This window comes from Phragmites australis, chromosome 16 (assembly GCF_958298935.1).
Source record: "Phragmites australis chromosome 16, lpPhrAust1.1, whole genome shotgun sequence".
NCBI lineage: Eukaryota > Viridiplantae > Streptophyta > Magnoliopsida > Poales > Poaceae > Phragmites > Phragmites australis.
Genome location: NC_084936.1, coordinates 15,777,559 through 15,798,705, shown reverse-complemented (window position 1 = coordinate 15,798,705; position 21,147 = coordinate 15,777,559). Strand labels below are relative to the sequence as shown.

The 21,147-nt window shown below is 44.4% G+C and overlaps 1 protein-coding gene across 3 annotated transcripts; it reads right to left on the bottom strand.

The window, feature by feature from the left end:
* Positions 1-850: 850 nt before the first annotated feature.
* LOC133895275 (elongation factor Ts, mitochondrial) lies at positions 851-15,452 on the bottom strand. Of its 3 annotated transcripts, none has more exons than XM_062335452.1 (9): positions 15,008-15,452; positions 7,840-8,116; positions 7,570-7,742; positions 6,671-6,751; positions 3,359-3,533; positions 2,788-2,972; positions 1,796-1,921; positions 1,616-1,704; positions 851-1,255 (listed from the first exon to the last, which is right to left on the bottom strand). In XM_062335452.1, the coding sequence occupies exons 2-9, from the start codon at positions 8,102-8,104 to the stop codon at positions 1,210-1,212; spliced, it is 1,140 nt and encodes a 379-aa protein (XP_062191436.1). In that variant the 5' UTR covers positions 8,105-8,116; positions 15,008-15,452; the 3' UTR covers positions 851-1,209. The 3 variants fall into 3 exon arrangements, with proteins under 3 accessions (XP_062191436.1, XP_062191435.1, XP_062191437.1); XM_062335451.1 differs by having other exon boundaries at positions 15,004-15,451; XM_062335453.1 differs by lacking the exon at positions 15,008-15,452 and adding an exon at positions 11,430-11,601.
* Positions 15,453-21,147: the final 5,695 nt, after the last annotated feature.

Here is a 21,147-nt window from a genome sequence, read left to right as displayed (position 1 = left end):
TGAGCGATGCCTTAACTGGAGGCTCTACCAACTATATAGTTGTATTATGATAGTGTTATTATGTTCACTGCATTCCTAAAGTATCTGAGATACAGTTTGTGGGACTTCCTAATATACTACCCCAAATTAATGTGTACGCATCTGAATTTTTTTATGAGCCCCTTTCAAGAACATGCTGTTCTTGTTGATCCTAATAAAGTTTTCACTTCACCCCCAATATTTCTTTGGAAGAACGTAAATCAAGAAGCTACGAAGATCCTATTGGCTGAAATCAGCACAACAACCGGTACAAGATTTGGTCTGGACAAATTTTTACATGCTCCCAATTGTAGATCATTGGGACGAGATCCAAATCTGTAAACAAAGTTGAATCAAGAAAAGGGATCAAGCAACGCATGATGCAATAATTTGACACTGCTATATCAAATGGCTGTCAACTAAGGATCGATTCATTCCCATGCACTTAAGCACATAATCGCCATATCTTTAACATCTTTTTCATGCCGCGATATTCATTACAGAAATATCACAAACTTCACTTGAGGAAGAGAAGATATATGCGAAGCATACGTGTCCGTTTAAATAACTGCCTCAGATATAGTTGGTATCTTCTAAACAATTGCAGAGAATGAAATGATTGCCGGCCAGAACTATCAAAAGGCCTCCAATTTACACTATGCAAACAGGCGGTCCTAGGCAACTCATACTGTCCCTGGGTACGAGTCCAAAAAACACTCATCAGCTCAAAAACCCTTTGGTTCGCACCCTCCAACTAAAAAACAAGTGACGTGGACAGTCATTCAGAGAATCTATGCCCAGGGGTTCATGAGTGATTTTCAGACTCAAGCAATAGTTTATGCGCTAACTCCCAATTTCTCTTTATTTTGATGTCTTACCATCTGAATGCAGATCAATCCGTTGAAACTGTAAACAAGTTTTTAGATTTGCAATTGAGTTATGCAGCTTTGCAGGTCTCAGAATGCATGACTAGCTTGCTTTGAGAAAGCTAATATTATTCCACCCAATTCAATCTGTTAGCTTTTGAGAAAATTTCACTGTAAAGTCCTAACTGATTGGTTGGCATCTGTAAAAAGATACAACCCTGGGAAAATATGAGAACCCAAGTAAATTCTTGGGGAACCAAGATATCTAACTTAAACGAAGAGGAACCTTCACGTATATCTCATTTGGTCCATCTCTGCTTGAAATCTATGCAGTGCGAGCCACAGCTTCTGACCCATCAGCCGCTTCAGCTCTGCCAAGCACAAAATCTGTGGTTAATAGTTGATTATGAGTACACAAAATGCAAAGAAGATTTGAGGATGAGCTAATCAATAAACTTCTGTTGGGAAATTGGTATACAAAAAAAAGTTGCAAATCCTTTTTCCATAAATAATTGATGACAGAAACAAAATATATGTTTTTCCATAAACAACAAACAACATCATTTTCATATAGTGGCATAGTTCATATGCTGCAAAGGACATTGATGCCGATATGCACACCATCAAGAGGTTACATAACCAAAATCACCATCCTACCCACCAACCACTCAGATCAATCCAACAACAAACCACTAGTTGATAGAGGTGGCATGGGGCCAAATATATTGTACCTCTCAATTCCTTCTCCAACTTCCATCCTGATAAAATTACCAATTGTTACTTTAGAACCAACCTCCTTTGACAAATCATTCAGCACGGTCTGAAAAGAATGACACCAGGAAGTAAATCTATTAGAGACAAACAATTCAGAGCAGCACATCATCAAAAAGGATAAGATTCTATCGATTTACCTTAATGTTTGTGCTGTCATTGAGAACATATTTTTGCTCCATGAGCACAACTTCTTCGAAGTACTTCCTCAATCGACCTTCAACCATTTTATCCATAGCCATTTGGGATTTTCCTGAACTTTCAGCCTAACATGTTACAAGACGCTACGTCATTTCATTTCTAATGAAACTTGACACAAACAAGGTGATCTTCGTATGAAAGATATATGTAGTCCATGTGTTTAGAGGAAAATGAACCATAAACAGATATTCTTATTTAACTCATGGAAAATAAGCAGTGCCAATTCTATATAGAACTTCTAAAACTGGATCACACAGTGTTTTCAGATATTAATCTATGTCCAGAAAACCATCCTATCAGAATCATACTACCTTCCATTCCATGATATCTCATCTCTGAAATCTGACAAAGTCTTGCTTACAGAAGAAATATATGCTGTCTTGTAAACTGTACTTCCAACCTATAGCAGATCCACATGCCTCCTATTTCTTTTAATCCAAACAACTTAGGACAATACATGTATTTTCTTATTTATTATTAGGCATCTCATGTTTCTCAATGATTGAACTGTTCTCTCATGATAGCAACAGAGTATGATTGTACTCCTATGGCAGATCCCAATGCATCCTGTTTCTTTTAATTCTAATGAGCTACAGAAATGCATACATTTGCTAATGTATTTTTTTGTAACGGTCACAGTGTCACTCTATTCTTTCTTAATCATTTTGTTTGTTATGTCAAGATAGCAACAAGCCAATCGCACGCTTATAGTTCAAGTTGTGATGTTTGGTTGCAGGCCACATTTTTGTGGCTGCAAAGTGGTAAACTTGGGCAACATGCGGGACAGGGTGCTAAGAAAGTGTGGCATGCCAAAGTTGTTGCAGCGAACCAAGCACTGCCTAAGAAAGTCAAATATGCCTAACTTGAGTGTGGCAAAGTTTCCTTATGAATCAAACATGCTGGAGGAAGTAGTATTTATAAAATAAAGTACCTGAGTTTGGAGTATTTCACGTTCATTTTCCACAGCTGCAGCAGAAACCAGTTCTTTTGATAAGAATAATGGCTTTGCTGCAACAATATGCATCGCAATAGATGGCCCAACTCTCTTGAGTGCACCAAGGAGAGCACTGCTATTTTCTGCTTCTAGTGTGACTAATCCAGCTATACGACCCAAACCTGAAGCAAAAAAGGAATGCTCAGTGAACTAAATAAGCAAATGCACCATTATTGTTGAAAAAAGGAAAGAAACAGATGTTATTATTTTTAGGAGACAACTGAAAAGGGCGTGTTAACAGGTATTAAATTAATAACATGAGCCAGCTCAGCAGAAGAAACAGCAATTAGGTCTAATATAATATAATTATTGTATTATCAGGAGTAATCAAACAAGCACTTTCCTGAATGTCATTTTTCTCTTTTTTTCTCTAAGAGAAAAAAGTGTACTGCTAGTTGAACATTCAAGAGAGTAGTTGTGTTGAAATTGTAATTTGCCAGGAGTGTGAAACCATGGTTGCATTATTCTTGATAAAATTCAAAGAGCTGTGGTTTCGTTGTCTGCTCACCTGGATGAGGACAGGTATGCATATAAGATGAAACAACACCATGAGCAGTTGTGGACAACATGAAACCTCTTCTGAGTTTTACATTCTCCCCAACCATGGCAGCAACTTCTGTAACAGCACTTTGGACAGTTGTTTCCCCACTGAGCTTAGGATGATCGAGATTGATAGACATGTTCTGCAAAGTTGGAGAAACATATAGTTTCTAAGAAATGGCCGAAACCACAATAGCTGCAACAGAAGTAAAACAGGCAGTGCATGGAACTACAATACGATAAGCATGTACAGATGTACTAATCGGCAATAGCTGCAACAGAAGTAAAACAGGAAACCAACCAAAAAAAACCCATAAATCAATCCCCCCATTTCACATGCATGCACACTTCATAGTTGATACCAATACCTCTATAATTAACTCAGATGGTCAAGACAAAAGAATAGACCTACATTCAGTCACCTGATCACCATGATTATTTAGCAATGCTAGAAGTAGCATCAGCTTTATTATGGCAATTCTTCCAGGTGTTGCGAACCCTCTCATGTTCCACCTTAACAAATTCTCCTTTGTTGCATTATTATATGCTATCAATTGCAATCTCAAATTTATCATGGCAACTATTTGATTCGATCCTGCGAGAGGTGGGTTGGAAGAACACACATGCGAGCACACACTGGATAGGAGTTTTTCTCGCTGCTAACAATTTCTGATGTTTTAGTTCATCCAAAACATACATCCGGGGGGTTCAGCCCATTACATAGGCACCAAACCGACATACTACGGCAGCCCTCGCACCATCTCATGGCGCGCTAGCCACCAAAGTGTGTCGAAGCTTATGTGGTCGTAGCGCGCTACAAGACAAATGGGACAAGCAACGTCGAGGCGCAGGATGTACAGCCTGTTGCACCTGCGAAGAACTTTAGCGAGGAGGCGACGCTGGCGGTCCCAGATCCCCAAGATGCCGTCCTCGATTAGCACCTTGGAGCCGCCCTCGTCCAGCTGACCCACGCTGATGATGTTGTTCTTCAGCCATGGGATGAAGTAGACGCCGAAAAGCGCCTTGTGCTCTCCGATATTCCCAACGAATAGGATGGTACCACAGCCGCGGATGTCAACGACCAAGCTATCTCCGAAACGGACAGAGCCCATCACACCTCGATCGAGCTTCGCAAAGACATCGTGGCAACCCGTCATGTGGTTAGTGGCGCCGGTGTCGAAGTACCAACCCTCCAAGTAGTCGTTGTCGTCGCTGGCACCAAGGTGGACTTGCGTCCGCGGCTCGTTGAGGTGGACGTAGCTTGGCGGTAGCTCCTGCGCATCACTGAGAGCACACCTGCGCCATCAGGAGTGCAGGCTCGTCTTCTTCCTCCTCGCCCTAGGCTAAATGCGCCTTCTTAGGCGATCGGCAGTCCTTGGCCCAGTGGCCATAACAAACGCAATTGCGGCAATTGTCGTGGGAGAGATCGCGCGCGGCCTCCTTGCCATTAGAGCCGCTGCCTTCCCCTTTCTTCTGCAGTGCTCGCGCACAGAGACAGGTTGTCGCTGCCCGAGGACCCTTCACCCTACTTCTGCTCCTTGCACACGAGCCATTGCTCCTCGGTGAGGAGCTTTCTGCCGACAACAGGGGATTCTTTTGGATCGTCTCGATCCTTCGCCGCCTTTAGCCTCCAATCACTTCCTCCAGCGTGAGTCAAGAGATAGAGAAGAGTCTCAATGGACAGAGCAATCTGCAAAAATCTCATGGGGACTACTCGCAGATATTTTACTACCACCTTATGTTCTTCAATCATTTCTCTGAGCGTGACGAGGTTGGTGACGAGGCGGAGTCGCATCACGAAATCATCGATCGTCTCCCCGTCACAGAACGAAATTACCTTGAATTCCTTCCAGAGTTGATGTGCCGAGGCCTTGCGGACGGGTTTTCACTGCTCATGAAGGTCATGCTAGAGGCTTGCTGGCTCTGGTACCAATTGTTGGATTCGATCCTGCGAGAGATAGGTTTGAAGAACACACACGCGATCACACACTGGACAGGAGTTTTTCTCACTGCTAACAGCTTCTGATGTTTTAGTTCATCCAAAACATACATCCAGGGGGTTCGGCCCATTATATAGGCGCCGAACCGACATATTGTTGCTACAGTAGCCGACATATTGTTCCTACAGTAACCAGCATACTATTCCTACAGTAACCAGCACACTGTTGCAAACCAACAAAGCACAAGGATTAAACCAACAACAACTCTTGTTAGCTTCCATTCTACAATTTATGTTACTACTGCATATCAATCTCAACATATTCATCTGTGCTACAAGTCACATGTACCTGGTTGAACCATTCTATTTTTTCCATTTTATTCAGTCAATACAAAATTATGATCAAAACTACCATTAATGCCTCTATCAAATCATCAAATTGATTCCATAATACATGAAAATCTGACGCCCATGGGACATAAATCCTAATAGGTCTCTACAGAACAAAAGTTTAATTGAAAAGCCTGTTTAAATGGAATCTAACTCAATATGGATCTTGATCAAACTCAAATGTAATGGTTCAGAGTTCAGATAAGGACGAATCCAAATCAATTACAGGTAGAGTTAGCAGATCTTTTTGTGAACTACACAATACTATTATAGCTAAATTCAAGCAATGGAACTGCTCTGCAGCGTTAGAACATAAGAATCAGACTGTCATGGTGGGGCTGCAGTACCAAAGGAGACCCATGATGCGAAAGTGGGAGCGCCCGACTCAGCTATCGCACCAACAGCCCCACCGGCGCCATCTCCAGTTGGTTAGTAGGTCTATCCAGTTATTGGGGTTGTCCAATCAATGTGTTATCTTTTTGTTTCAGATTAGATACATTTGTTTGGGAGCCACTCTGTAAAAGGGCCAGGTGTCATTCATCAAAATCAAGCAATAAAAAGCCCCCTCCCTCCTCTAGTCCTCTTGCGCCCCAGCGCATCCCTCCATGGCCATGGCACCACCTGGCCGCCAAGGTCCAGGAGCTTGTCCACCCGTACAACAAGACCACAACCTTCACCACCAAAACCCAAGCCTCAACACAGACCAAGAAATGGAAGATATCCATATTCTCACCCACATAGATGGCTCTTCAATTAATATAGGTGTGATTCTTTTTTATGTGCTTGAAACAAACTTATTTTTCAATCACCATCCTAGGCCCTTGGATCAACACCAACCACCTACGTGGTTGGTGTTGATCCAAGGGCCTAGGATGGTGATTGAAAAAATAAGTTAGTTTTTCAAGCACTTGAAAAATAGCAAAACTGATTAACATATGGGCAGTGCCATACCTCCAAATATTCAGGACCAAAAGGCAAAGACAATTCACCAGAACCCTGAGCAGATAAAGCCATCTTGGCAAATGATGAAGCCTGCATAGTGAATTAAATTGGAAAATATAAATAAATGAAAGCTGAAGATCTTGCACATGCATGTGAGCACAGATGATTAATAGAAGCATAAAATTAACTAAGATATGGTGCTGTGAACAATGGAATGCAAAAAATATTAACAAGCCAAAAGATAACATAGCTAGGACAGAGAACTTAACACATGCTATTGCTACAGAATGTGAAATTGATATACGTACAAACTGATTAAGAGATGTGTAGAAAATTCCTTCTTAAGCTTAATCAACACAATCTACATGATATACCTACACCTCTAAATATGTAATACATATTGTTCTTAGCATATCCAGCAAAAAGGAGTCTTGAATGACATCAGAAAGCCAAAACACCCTCAACGAAGGAAAACAATAAGCAAAGTATGCAATAGAAAAGGGTCTGGGGAATAGCAGACAATATGGTGAAGAAACAACACACAATTCAATGAGTTAACAGAATAAAAAATGAGGCATGAAAAATCTTCTTTGTGTATAAAGTGTGCCAGCAAAGGATGGAAATGCCAAGCTGCACTAGTAGTTGGCATTTGACAACCACCGCAAGAGACCAGCATTTACTTCTCAAGTGATGAACAAATGATCTTTGTTTGCTAAATAGCAACAAATTGAATTTCCCAATCACGATGTACTCATCTTGAAGATATGAATCTAAAAGAACCTTGCCTCTAAATTGCTAGTGCAATTTCAAATGCAACTTGCTTTTTGTGTGAAATTCTTCAAAAGAAACCAACAAAGCAGCTCAGCTGCTTATTTTAAGATAAAAGTGGTGTTGGGAATGAAACCAACCAGATATTGGAAAACATCATTTCTTGCTACGAAATCAGTTTCACAGTTAAGCTCAACCACAGCAGCTCTTTTCTCATCTTGTGCAATAGCTAGCAAACCTTCAGCAGCAGTCCGTGAAGACTTTTTGGCAGCAAGAACCACACCTCTCTTACGCAGGTCCTTCTGTGCAGCCTCTGAAAGAAATTAAAAAAAAAACTCAAATAGGAAAGTGAAAAATGAACAAAGATGCCAACTAAATTATGATTCCTCAGTGAGAAAAGAAGAGCTAACCAATATCCCAGTTGCAGCTAACTAAGGAAGCCTTGACATCTTTAATTGGAGCACTCGTTCTTTCTCGGAGTTGTTTAATAAGGCTCATTTGCTCTGAAGCAGGCACTTCAGAGCTGAATCTCCGAAGAAACATGCCATTTTGGGGAACATGATTGCCCAATAGATGAGTCTGGAATGCTGAAGAAGAGTATCCCTGAGCAGCTTGTTGTTGAGCTCGAAACAGAAGCCCCATTATGGGCCTTCTAACACCTTGACCCCAAGCCATTGTCAGAATTTACTGCAGCATGGCAAATGCAATAATTATTCAGTAACCTAAACAATCAGTGAACACCACAACAGTGCAATTTACTTTCAGATAAAATATTAATTCATTCTTTGCACAACCCTCTTATTACAGCCATGGATGCATTTCCACTAGGCACAGAGCACGGAAAGGTTTGGATTCGATTGCACAGAATGGAGAAGAATGAACAATTCAAATGAAAGTGAACTCAATGAATCAAAGCAAGTTAGGGCCTACGAACAGAAGAAATGGCATTTATTACCTACATGCCAAATCAAAGGTTACACAGATGTACTAATTTATATACGGTTCACTATAAAGATTCCAAGATCTAGAAACAGCAGGAGTGAGTCTGGAATGGTAATAGGGGGTGGTGGGCGTGGATAGAGGTCACGATGCCATACCCGCTGTGCACTTTCTGCCCATGGGCATGGCCACCACCTGCAACAGGCAAAGGATCGTTGCCCATGCTCATTGTCCCTGAGTGCCCGTTGCCTGGCAGAACAAACATTCTGCCCCTTCTGGGCTACAGGGCTATACATTGATCTACTAATGGGCTTGCGTTCTGGGCTGAGCACCTGCCAATCCGGCATGCCCAACATTGGGCTGTCTGGATTGGAACATAAGATTTGCCAGCCAAGCTAGGCAATTCCCATAGGTAGGGTAAAGAATTTGCGGTTAGCGCGCTTTAAGATTTAGGCGTGCTACCTATTCGATGATTGCATGTGTGTATTCTTCCTCCCCTCCTTGTCATCTCCCAAGATAAGACGTGGCAGCGATGACACGAGTCTTCTCTGGTGATGTATTCCAACCAGGTTTGGTTTGGGATTTGGGCACCGGGAGGCTCTACGGTTGTGGCCTACCGCGATGGTGGAGGATCGCCAGTTGGCTGAGGTTGGCAATGGAGGTGAGTTGCACGATAGGTTAGAGGGAGGCGATCGCGGAGCCACTAGAGACGAAGGAAGATGAGCGGAGGGAGGGGGGGCATCACACCAGAGATGAAGAAGAAAGAAGGAAGAGGAGAAGGCTCGGCTATGGAGGGAGGAGTGGTGATGGATGTGGTCGTCGGCAAGCTAGGGATGATGACGGTGAGGCGGTAGGGAGGCGAAGCGCGAAATGGTAATGGGGTCGGAGGCAGCATGATGGGAAAAAGAGAGGAGATGGGCATGGTAATGGAACCCACTAGGGTTTGTTCCTGATCCTTCGATGAGAGTTGGAGATAACTTCGATTTGGGGTGGATTCGACGTTGGCTGTCCGACTACAACGACCACAAGGGGCTGCGCCTTAGCAACAGGTGCACCGTCTCCGTTGATGATGTTCTTGCCGTGCCAAGAACACCGCTGCTCCTGCTAGCAATCGAGAACAAGCAAGAACAAGATGAACAAGCAAATAACTCACGGAATGAAATCCAAAGGATTGATCTGAATCACAAGTTGGGGTCTTGAATCAAGCAAATCGGGTGGTCTGATCGACACACGCGTTTACAAGGAAGTAGCAGTAGCTAACTTGCATCTAAACAAAACCCAACCTTGCTCCTGGCGGCTGGAGGTTCTATTTATAGGTAGAAGGCAGCCAGGAGGCGTGGGGTGAAGAAACCCTAACACAAGATGGGCTCCTAGTGGGCTGAACTAGATACAAGGACCTCAGCCCAAGACTGGAGGTCTAAACGTCTTCTGGTCGATTCTGAGCAGCTCCGGTGGAGTTTTGCAATGAGTTTGGATCCATTTAAAAGTAGACTTCAAGATCTTTCCAACAAGTACTCATGGGCCTCAAACAACCTTCGGAGTCAAGAAATATGGACCAAGCAATTTGGGCGAGCCTGGTTGTCCGAACTTGATGTCCGAACCTAATGTGCAAACTTCTGCAGCTTGAAGATCTTGATGTAATGGAACCCACTAGGGTTTGTTCCTGATCCTTCGATGAGAGTTGGGGATAACTTCGATTGGGGTGGATTCGACGTTGGCTGTCCGACTACAACGACCACAAGAGGCTGCGCCTTAGCAACAGGTACACCGTCTCCGTTGGTGATGTTCTTACCGTGCCAAGAACACCGCTGCTCCTGCTAGCAATCGAGAACAAGCAAGAACAAGATGAACAAGCAAATAACTCACAGAATGAAATCCAAAGGATTGATCTGAATCACAAGTTGGGATTTTGTTTAGATGCAAGTTAGCTACTGCTACTTCCTTGTAAACGCGTGTGTTGATCAGACCACCCGATTTGCTTGAGTTGCCTGCAGATTTTAGGGTCAGCCACACATTTAACATTGCAGATTTGAAACCATATTTGGGAGAGGAAGATAACCTCGAGTCGAGGACGACTCAACTGCAAGAAGGGGAGGATGATGAGGACATCCCTTCCAACGATACAACTACACCTACTGCACAACAAGGACCAATGACAAGAGCTCGGGCACGACAACTCAATTATCAGGCAAAGTCGTTCCTCGCTTTGAAAATGAGTTCTTCTTTGAATGGGGTACTACTAAAGTCTTGTGATGATTTTCTTATGCCTAGGAACATGGGAGAAGAACCAGATGACTCAAGTGTGGACGTCCACTTCAGACATCAAGATCTTCAAGCTGCAGAAGTTTGCACATCAGGTTCGGACATCAAGTTCGGACAGCCAGGCTGGCCCAAATTGCTTGGCCCATATTTCTTGACTCCGAAGGTTGTTTGAGGCCCATGAGTACTTGTTGGAAAGATCTTGAAGTCTACTTTCAAATGGATCCAACCTCATTGCAAAACTCCACCGGAGCTGCTCAGAATCGACCAGAAGACGTTTAGACCTCCAGTCTTGGGCTGAGGTCCTTGTATCTAGTTCAGCCCACTAAGGGCCCATCTTATGTTAGGGTTTCTTCACCCCACGCCTCCTGGCTGCCTTCTACTTATAAATAGAACCTCCAGCCGCCAGGAGCAAGGTTGAGTTTTGTTTAGATGCAAGTTAGCTACTACTACTTCCTTATAAACGCGTGTCGATCAGACCACCCGATTTGCTTGATTCAAGACCCCAACTTGTGATTCAGATCAATCCTTTGGATTTCATTCCGTGAGTTATTTGCTTGTTCATCTTGTTCTTGCTTGTTCTCGATTGCTAGCAGGAGCAGCGGTGTTCTTGGCACGGCAAGAACATCATCAACGGAGACGGTGCACCTGTTGCTAAGGCGCAGCCCCTTGTGGTCGTTGTAGTCGGACAGCCAACGTCGAATCCACCCCAAATCGAAGTTATCTCCAACTCTCATCGAAGGATCAGGAACAAACCCTAGTGGGTTCCATTATGTGGTATCAGAGCGAGGAACGACTTTACCTGATAATTGAGTTGTCGTGCCCGAGCTTTTGTCATTGGTCCTTGTTGTGCAGTAGGTGTAGTTGTATCGTTAGGAGGGATGTCCTCATCACATGGGCTAAGGGTGGCAACATGTCGAGAACGCACCCAACCCGAAACCTGAAACACCAAACCCGACACGGCCCCGAAATTCATATCAAGTGCAAAACCACCCCCAACCCTGGCCTCAGCGAGGACCCAAGACCCGCCAAGGGACCCGAAACCCGATGTATCTACAGTTGTGGCTTTTCTCCGGAAGTTTCTACAGGAACATATAGTTCATTATATATAGGATGATGCTTGATAAATCCGAAGATGCTTGACAAATCCGACACAATAGATTTCACATAAGCTCATCAATACAACAGGTAACAAAGTAAACAAATTGAAAGAAGTGACATATGCATTGGGGTTTTAGCATATAATCACGAATTCATGATGATACCAGTGAACAAAACTGTCCTCTCCTGGAAGTCTTGTGAAAGAGATGGTCCATTTCTTTAGAGTGCAGTCACGAAAATCTAAAAATTTAAGCAGCAATTCAACAGCACAATATAGCACCCATCTTCTGCCATCTTGAACCACTCGACTAAACCTATTCACGCAAATATAGACCGGCAGAGGGCATAGCATAATGAGTACTCTTAAAACATCGATCATAAGCATCAACATTGCAATAGAACAATTAAACAGCACAATAGTAGCAGCAGTAATTACACATCTAGCAGCACCACAACCAAGATGATAGAAAAGCGCAAATCTGCTTGAGCGAGATCGGGAACTCGAGTTTCCCGAACACCTCCGGGACGCACATGATCTTACCGTTGGATCAGGACGAGCCGCAGCCGCCGTCTTAGGAGGCGCCGTCGTAGCCTCATAGGAGTGACCGCCACCCACCGATAACTAGGGGAGGGGTGGGATCGAGACGCCGAGCCGCCGGGAGACAGTGCAGGAGTAGCCGAGTAGGGATATAGAGTTTGCTCTTTGCTGCTTTAATGGTTTCTAAAGAGTAAGGATGGAATGGGCCAGTGACGCAATCAGTTTCTTTGCTAGCAACCTCGTGGGCCTTCGACCTTATTGGACACTTGGGTTACATTCAGGGCTAGTGGGGCATCCGTGGGTGCAGATTGCTTCCTGACCTGGATCCGACTCAAATCGGCCCCGACCCGACGGTCCGATAGGGTGATTTCTACACTCGAATCTGCCCCTGCCAGGTTTGAAACTCGCGAGACCTCGACCCAACCTGGACCACTATCATCCTTAGTATGGGTAGAATTCATGCGGGCTTTGGGTCTGCACTAACCATAAGCTCAGTTTAGTCAGAGCTACCTACAGAGGCTCCCGCCATGCTATGCCCATAATTCATATATCTAGGGCGCGCTATCCATAGATTTAGGGTGTGTTTGGTTCAAGGGCAAGGTTGGATCGGATAAGGCCATCTCTATTTTTTTTTTTTTGGATGGGATGATCCAATTTTCTATTTAGTTTGTTTGGTGGGATTGTCCAATTTTGAGAAAAAAAATTATTTGTCATCAGAAGATAAGGTAATTGCCTCTGTGTCATCCCACAAAATGAACTTCCTTATTTGACATTGCTTCTAATTTTCATTTCTTCCTCCCCACTACCGTCTATTTGACCCATATAAAAGACACATTTGTCTTTGGAGAGGAGGACGATAGCCTCGAGCGTGGCTGCCGGCCACGAACAGAGGTGGGGTCATAGTGCCAGTGTGGACGGCCATGATGGGTATGCAGTCCCCGCGCAGCCGTCCTCCTCGCCCTCAGCACCTTCCCCTTCCACCCACTCTTGTTTCTGAGAGGGGTATAGACTCGAGCCACGCCACCGTTCACCGCCGGTAGCCGCACATGATGCCATTGTCCTCCTCCCTGAGGGTAAATGTGCCTTTTTTATGGGTTAAATGGTCGTCATTGCTGAGGAAGGACCATCGGTCGGGGCCAATTTGAGTTGGATCCGGAGCCGAGGCACAATCTAAACCCACGGATGCCCCCACTAGCCCTGAATGCAGCCCAAGTGCCCAATAAGGTCGAAGGCTCACGGGGCTGCTAGCAAAGAAACTGATCGCGTGACTGGCTCATTCCATCCTTACTCTTTAGAAACCATCAACGTAGCAAAGAGCAAACCCTACGTCCCTACTCGAGTACTCCTGCAATCCTCATCTCCTCAGCCAGCGGCTCAGCGTCTCAATCCCACCCCTCCCCCAACCATCGACGGATGGCGGCTCGACGTCTCAATCCCACCCCCTCCCCCAGCCATCGACGAATGGTGGCCACTCCTACGAGGCTACGACAACGCCTCCTAAGACGGTGGTTGCGGCTCGTCCTGATCCAACAGTCCAGACGTCCAGCAGTAAGATCATGCGCGTCCTGAAGGTGTCCAGGAAACTCACATTCCCGATCTCGCTCACGCAGATTAACATTTTTCTATCATTCTGGTTGTGGTGCTACTAGATGTGTAATTTCTGCTGCTACTGTTGTGCCGTTCAATTGTTCTAGTGGTCTAGGCGTCCAGCGGTAAGTTCTTGCGCGTCCCGAATGCGTCTGAGAAACTCACGTTCCCGATCTCGCTCAAGCAAATTCGCACTTTTCTATCATCCTGATTGTGGTGCTGCTAGATGTGTAATTGTTGCTGCTATTGTTGTGTTGTTCAATTGTTCCATTGCAGTGTTGATGCTTAAAATCGATATTTTAAGAGTACTCATCATGTTATGCCCTCTGTTGATCTGTACTTGCGTGAATAGGTTTAGTCTAATGGCTCAGGATGGCGAAAGATGGGCGCTATATTTGCCTACTATTAAATTGCTACTTAAGTTTTTAGATTTCTATGACTACACTCTGAAGAAACGGACCGTCTCTTTCACAAGACTTCCAGAAGAGGACAGTTTTCAGGAATTTGTGATTATATGCTGAAACCCCAATGCATGTCACTTCCTTCAATTTGTTTTCTTTGTTACCTACTGTATTGATGAGCTTATGTAAAGTATATTGTGTCAGATTTGTCAAGTATCATCCTATATATGATGAACTATACATTTTTGTAGAAACTTTAAGAGAAAAGTCACAACAAAGAAACATCGGGTTTCGGGTCTCTCGTCGGGTCTTGGATCCCCGCTGGGACCAGGGCTGGGGGTGGTTTTGCACCTGATATGAATTTTGGGACCGGGTCGGGTTTGGCATCTCAGGATTCGGATCGAGTGCGTTCTCGCTCCATCCGTCCCCAACCCTTAGCCCATACCCATCTCCTCTCTTTTTCCCATCATGCCGCCTCCGACCCCATCACCACTCCGCGCTCCGCCTCCCTACCACCTCACTCCAAAGCCAACGACCACATCCATCGCCACTCCTCCCTCCCTCCATAGCCGAGCATTCTCCTCTTCTTTCTTCTTCATCGCTGGTGTGTGCCCCCTCCCCCCGCCCATCCTTTAAAGTCTAGGAACAACTAGCAGATCACAGATTCAACACGAATTTAACAGAAGGTGCCAATCACAGATTCACAGAGAATATGAGAGGGATGAAGGGAGGGAGGGAACGGGACGGACCGACGGAGGCCCTGTGCTGGCCGCTGGCGTGCTGGTCGGAGGCAGTGCGCCCGTGCGGCCGTGCTGGTCGGAGACTCGGAGGCCGTGCGCCCCAGCCGGCGCCCGTGCGGCCGTGCCCTTGTCCCTGGAGGCTGTGCGCCCGTGCGCGGTGAGCCGGCGACCTGGACGGCTGCGTCACTGCGTGCGGCGTGCCTGCGTCCCTGCGTCGGCTGGACAGCTGGAGCCTGGAGAGCGGCGGCGGAGTGGCGGGCTGGAGGCTGAGGAATGAGTGGTGGCGGGCTGGCGGCCGGATCTGGAGAGGGGCGGCGGAGTGGAGGACTGGAGACTGAATCTGGAGAGCAGTCGAGCAGAGCCGCAGTGGAGTGCTGGACGCCGGACGGCTGGAGGTTAGGGTTACGGATGCACTCCCTCCGTTTTTTTTTATATGACGCCGTAGTTACGAGGAGAAGAGTTTTAATATACGACGCTGCAGCTGCGAGAAAATGACGTCTTCCATCTTTGCCCGTCCTCAAGACCCAGCGCTCTCCCGACGGCGGTGCTCTCCTCGTCGGTGTAAATGGTCGTGTCCCCCTCGTCCGTGCATGCGGCTATGCCATTCTTGTCAGTGCTCGTGGCCAAATCCTTTCCAACGATGCTCACCATCTTTGTCCCGAACTCCCCCAGGATACACCCTTTTTCTATCAGTGTCTCCTTCGCACCGTGACAGTTGTGACGAACCATCAGTTAGGTCTCTGTTGCCCATGGGATCCGGCATCCCTCGGCCTCCCAAACGGTCCCACCGGCAATGGTGGTGACCAGATTTGAGACGAGATAGATCTGAAGGTTGTGGGGAAAGAGGTGGTGGTGCCGTGGGTGCGCACTGGTGACTGTTCGATCGGCTTCGAGGTGTTTGGGCGGTGACGCCACCACTCGTCACATGTGACCAAAAATAGGGGAGGGGCGGGGTGTAACCCTAGCCAGTCTCCCCACCTGGCCACGCCTTGGCTGGCCGCACTAGGTTGCGATATGTTGGGCCAACCAGCAAGTCACGCTGGCCATCAGGCCACATCTCTTCGGCCATCGGGGTATGAGTTATGGTAGCACGGAATCTTCATAGGAAACATGGAGGCATGAGTCGCGCACGTCACGAAATCTTCACAGAAATAAAGAACAAAAGAGTCAATTCACACATTCCTTATTTTTGTCAACCTTGTTTGAAATGTGGTATAAAAAATACGAAGAGAGTATATATATATATGGTTTAATTAGGCTTTAGGCAGATCAGTACATAGGTCGAGGGCCATAGAGCCCCACAGGGAAACCCATCCCGCTCCTGCCCAGTTTGCGGCGGGCCCCGTGAGGACTGGGGATAACTCGGCCACTCGTAATCTAGGGGCCAAACACCAGGTGGAGGCCAAAAATCTGGACAAGATGATTCTATCCGCCTGTACCATGAAACGGGGGTGGTATTGGCTGAGGACTGTGGACGTGTGTCAGCGCATGACCATGGGTGGTCGGATGATTTAGTTTGCATCTCGAACTTAAAAACACATTTTACTCTCAAACTGTTAGTTTATTTTTGAATCTATTTGAACCATCTTGTTATTTAGAATTAATATAACAAAATGGGAACCAATATGGATAATTTTTCTTTTTTGACATTTTTTAAAATCCAACATTTTGAATGTACTAGTTCAATATTGTTGGGAAAAATGTTGAACCGGTTTTTCCAAAATGTTGGACCGGGTTTCACAAAATATTGAACCAAATATTTTTAAATATTAAAGGAATACAGGAAGATAAAAATATAATTTTAGTAAATCATGAATTAATTACTATGATTAACAAAATTAAAAAAGGCAAGGAAAAAACCTGGTTTTATAGGCCGGCCCACTTTTGATGATGAGCTGATGGTGGGCTGCACTACCCATGAGCAAGTGTAGAGGGCGCTGAGGTCCCAGCTATGAAGTGTCTGCTACAAAATTTTATATAGAATGCATTTGTGGCATTCATGCGAATTTTGGTTTTGGAATTGCAGTTGCTGTACCCGGGATTGTGCCAATCAGATGTGACGCCAGGCTCGTACAAGATCGAGGAGGTAACGGATTTTTTGATTTGGTGTTGTTTCTAAGTCGTTTCCTTTGGTTTGGCTCTGAAGGTGCGGTTGTGTTCCTGCAGAGGTGATTGGTGCTTCGGTGCAGCTTCATGGAAGGGGGCTTTCAGATGTTCTGATCTACTCTGATTTCGTTTCTTCTGATGGCTAACACGTCTGTTTCGTAAGTGTTTTGTTTTGGGTGGATTGGAGGAAGTTTTGGTGGAATTTCCTGTGATTATGTATTAGGGCGTGGATGGGAATCAGTTTAGCTTTTTCAATTTGATCACTGGCCTTGTAGGATTGTCAATTGTATAAAGGGTTATGATCCTTAGGTGGGGAATTGCGTTGTTTTGTACATGGTTTAATCTACGAAGGAATTTAGTTGTTGAATTTTCATTGTTTTTATTCTGACGCTGAGGTGTTATGATGCTCCTGTGCGTGTTTGAGTTCCCTTGATGATGATTGCTTACTTGTTAAATTTGCCTTCCAACTTTGAGGAAAACTTACATTGCTTTGCATAGGAAGAAGCTTGTCCGAATTTTTTTTTACAATATTTCTTCCTTGTTTTCGCATTGAAGGGTCCTAAGTGTTGGAATGTGGCCCATTTAAAGTCCATTCATGAGAATGCAAAGCAAGAAGGTTTAGTCATGTATTGTCAGGCAAGGGGATATAGATCAACTTAAATACTTGAGTTTTCTGGTCTCTTTGAAATAGAGAAAATGAGAAAGAGAGAGTATACTTTGCTATATTCACACGCACACGCGCGCGCGTATTCACGTATTTTTCGCGTGAATATCCGCGTGACTTGTGACTTGTGACGTGCGGCCGTGGCGTGGCAGCACAAAATTGCAATCCCTTTTTAATTGTGATCAATGTCATAATCAGCCATTTTAATCGCGATCAATGCCTTAATTCTGAGGGTAATTGGTCAGTTATAGAGGCAGCAATTGTGGGTATTTTATGAGAGAAAATAGCTCCAAGAGGGTAGCCATTTCTATATAAATCCTGGAGAAGTCCAGGCTTTTGAGGACACATCTCTCTGCTCCATATTTTTTTCTCCACCCATCCAGATCACTGTCTTGTGTGCTGTGCTACTGGATCTCGTCGGCCCTTCTCCTTGCCGTGCACAAGGTTGGAGGATGAGCGGTATCTCCGAGCCTCTGCCATCGTGAAGCCCGCACGAGGGACGGCAATAAGATTTCTGGGCAGCGCACCTGTGCGACCGCTCTGCACTGCTTCATCTACGATCTGCACGGCAGCGAATCGACACATCGTCAACTTCATCCCTTCATTAATCCGAATGTGAGTTCTTGATGAAACTGATGGATTTTTTGTACTGTTGCTTGCTGCTAAGGTTAGAAGTATGTTCATCTGTTATAGATTGTGAAATATGCCTTTGTATAGAATTTGGAATTAGATTTTTACGCATATTACCAACACTAAGGAGACAGATTTAGTGAGGGTTAATTTTAACTGAAGAGCATGCATGATTGCTCAATAGTTCTGCTTCATAAGTCAAAAGTTGGTGAGGAAGTAAGTTCTCATATATAACTGCCTTTTAGTTTTATAAAGTTTAATGGTTTTCTATGATGATTGTTGTGGAGTTCTCATTTTTAAGTCTGATATTGACCCCATATTTGAAATAACTGCATTTGGAATATTTCTTCCATTGTTCTATATCTTGATTCAGCTTATTGGCCCATTAAGTTACTCCATTTAGTTTATAAGAAGGAAATGCTTCAGCTTGGAGTGGTTGTAAACTCATCTTAATACGTGCTGATGCGCAATTCTGCTGTGTATGGTCGGAAAGGAAAACATACTGTGTTTTCCCCGATTTGTCTGCTCGTTTTGCAAGGTTGCAACCTGATTTCAGGTTTTGAGCTCTCCCTAAAAGTGTGATTTGGTAGAACTTCTAGCATGATGAAGCTCACCCTCAATCTAGACCTTTCTACCCTGTAGGCCCAGTAGTTTGGATTAAGTAGTCTTTTAGCGTTCGCACTTCTATTCCGTTGCATAAATTGTTTGTCGTTGCTTTGATGTCTGACTAACTGCAATTTCCAAGTGCTTGCTGATCTTGGGTGCTCATGGCAGCGAGAATCCAGAACTTTTTTTGTGGAGATTAATTTTCAATGTGATGGACTTCTATACAACAGAACTGCGTACAGATTATTGAGCTATTTAGCTTTGTCGATCAATATTATCCAGTACCTTCCATATTATTAAGTAATCACACCATCATCTCTCTGTTTCTCTATCTTAGATTGTTCAAATGTTATATTTCATCATTCGTTTGTTTAGCACTACATAAATGTCGAGTAACATTGGAGTTTCTCATTTTATTTCATGCCAAATTGCCAATTATTGAGTTGTGAGATCGTTACAATAGAGAAAAACTCCTATATCCATTGATGTATGCAATAGCTTCCGTATATGCTTAATATCATTTTATGCAATTTTTGTTTCCGTTGTAACACACAGACACTCAACTAGTAACATAACAAAAGCTCAATAGATCATACATAATACACATGAACTTGCAAGAATGAGCCACCAGTGGAGAAACAAAGAGATCATTCATTATGTATAGAAAAACAGTACTGAACAGCAGGAAGAAATAAAGTATTGCTCTTAGATATTCACTATAGTTAGCCCCAGAACAACTAGGTTATGCTCCCTAACATATCAGTGATTACGTTCTTGGACTAGATAATGAGATCACATCTAGAATCAGAACATGACTATCATCCTCTGAAACATAACAAGCATCCCTAAACAATGCTACAACTTAATTCAGGATTATATAAAGTAAAACAAAATCTGTGCAAACTGAAGTAAACCGAGTTGTAGACCAACAAAATGAGTAGAAAGTAAGCTATATAATTCTATAGCTCCAACAGCACTTAATCCAAGGATACAAGCTAATAGACAGTTCACAAATACTTTCCAAAAATCGGCATACATGGTCAGACCAAAAGATCACGAATCGCAAGATTCATGCACTGCCTAGAACAGCAATCTAATCAGAGGATTACTCAAGTTTTGTCTAGTGTACTCAACTATCTAGCCCAATTTCAGTTCATGTCATCATCATCATCGAGCAATAAAGCATAATCACCCACACTGTTCAAATCAAAAGGGAGATAAAAACTCACAAAGAGAGGCAAGGCACAACTCGAAGGTCACAATCCCAGAAATCTTATCGCCCGTCGTTGCCACCAATGAAGAGTAAGACGAAGATACAATACACTACCACACTGTGACAACACGTGTGGGCGAGCCTCGACTACGCAGCTCCGGACACTGCCAGCTTTTCCTTCACAGCACCGAGCATACCGGTGATTCCACACTGCAAGATTCATGCACTGCCTAGAACAACAATCTAATCAGAGGATTACTCAAGTTTTGTCTAGTGTACTCAACTATCTAGCCCAATTTCAGTTCATGTCGTCATCATCATCGAGCAATAAAGCATAATCACCCACACTGTTCAGATCAAAAGGGAGATAAAAACTCATAGAGAGAGGCAAGGCACGACTCGAAGGTCACAATCCCAGAAATCCTATCGCCTGTCATTGCCATCGATGAGGAGTAAGACAAAGATACAATGCCCTACCACACTGTGACAGCACGTGTGGGCGAGCCTCGACTACGCAGCTCCAGACACCGCCAGCTTTTCCTTCACAGCACCGAGCACACCGATGATTCCACACCGCAAGAGTCATGCACTGCCTAGAACAGCAGTCTAATCAGAGGATTACTCAAGTTTTGTCTAGTGTACTCAACTATCTAGCCCAATTTCAATTCATGTCATCATCATCATCGAGCAATAAAGCATAATCACCCACACTGTTCAGATCAAAAGGGAGATAAAAACTCATAGAGAGAGACAAGGCACGACTCGAAGGTCACAATCCCATAAATCTTATCGCCTGTCATTGCCATCGATGAGGAGTAAGACGAAGATACAATGCCCTACCACACTGTGACAGCACGTGTGGGCGAGCCTCGACTACGCAGCTCCGGATACCGCCAGCTTTTCCTTCACAGCACCGAGCACACCGATGATTCCA

Excerpts from the sequence above, each read along its gene's own strand:
- LOC133895275 (XM_062335452.1), bottom strand. The coding sequence starts at position 8,104 with ATGGCTTGGGGTCAAGGTGTTAGAAGGCCCATAATGGGGCTTCTGTTT. Across the intron at positions 3,534-6,670 it reads TTGGTCCTGAATATTTGGAG|AACATGTCTATCAATCTCGA; the intron begins GTATGGCACTGC and ends CCAACTTTGCAG. Across the intron at positions 2,973-3,358 it reads GCATACCTGTCCTCATCCAG|GTTTGGGTCGTATAGCTGGA; the intron begins GTGAGCAGACAA and ends TTTTTGCTTCAG.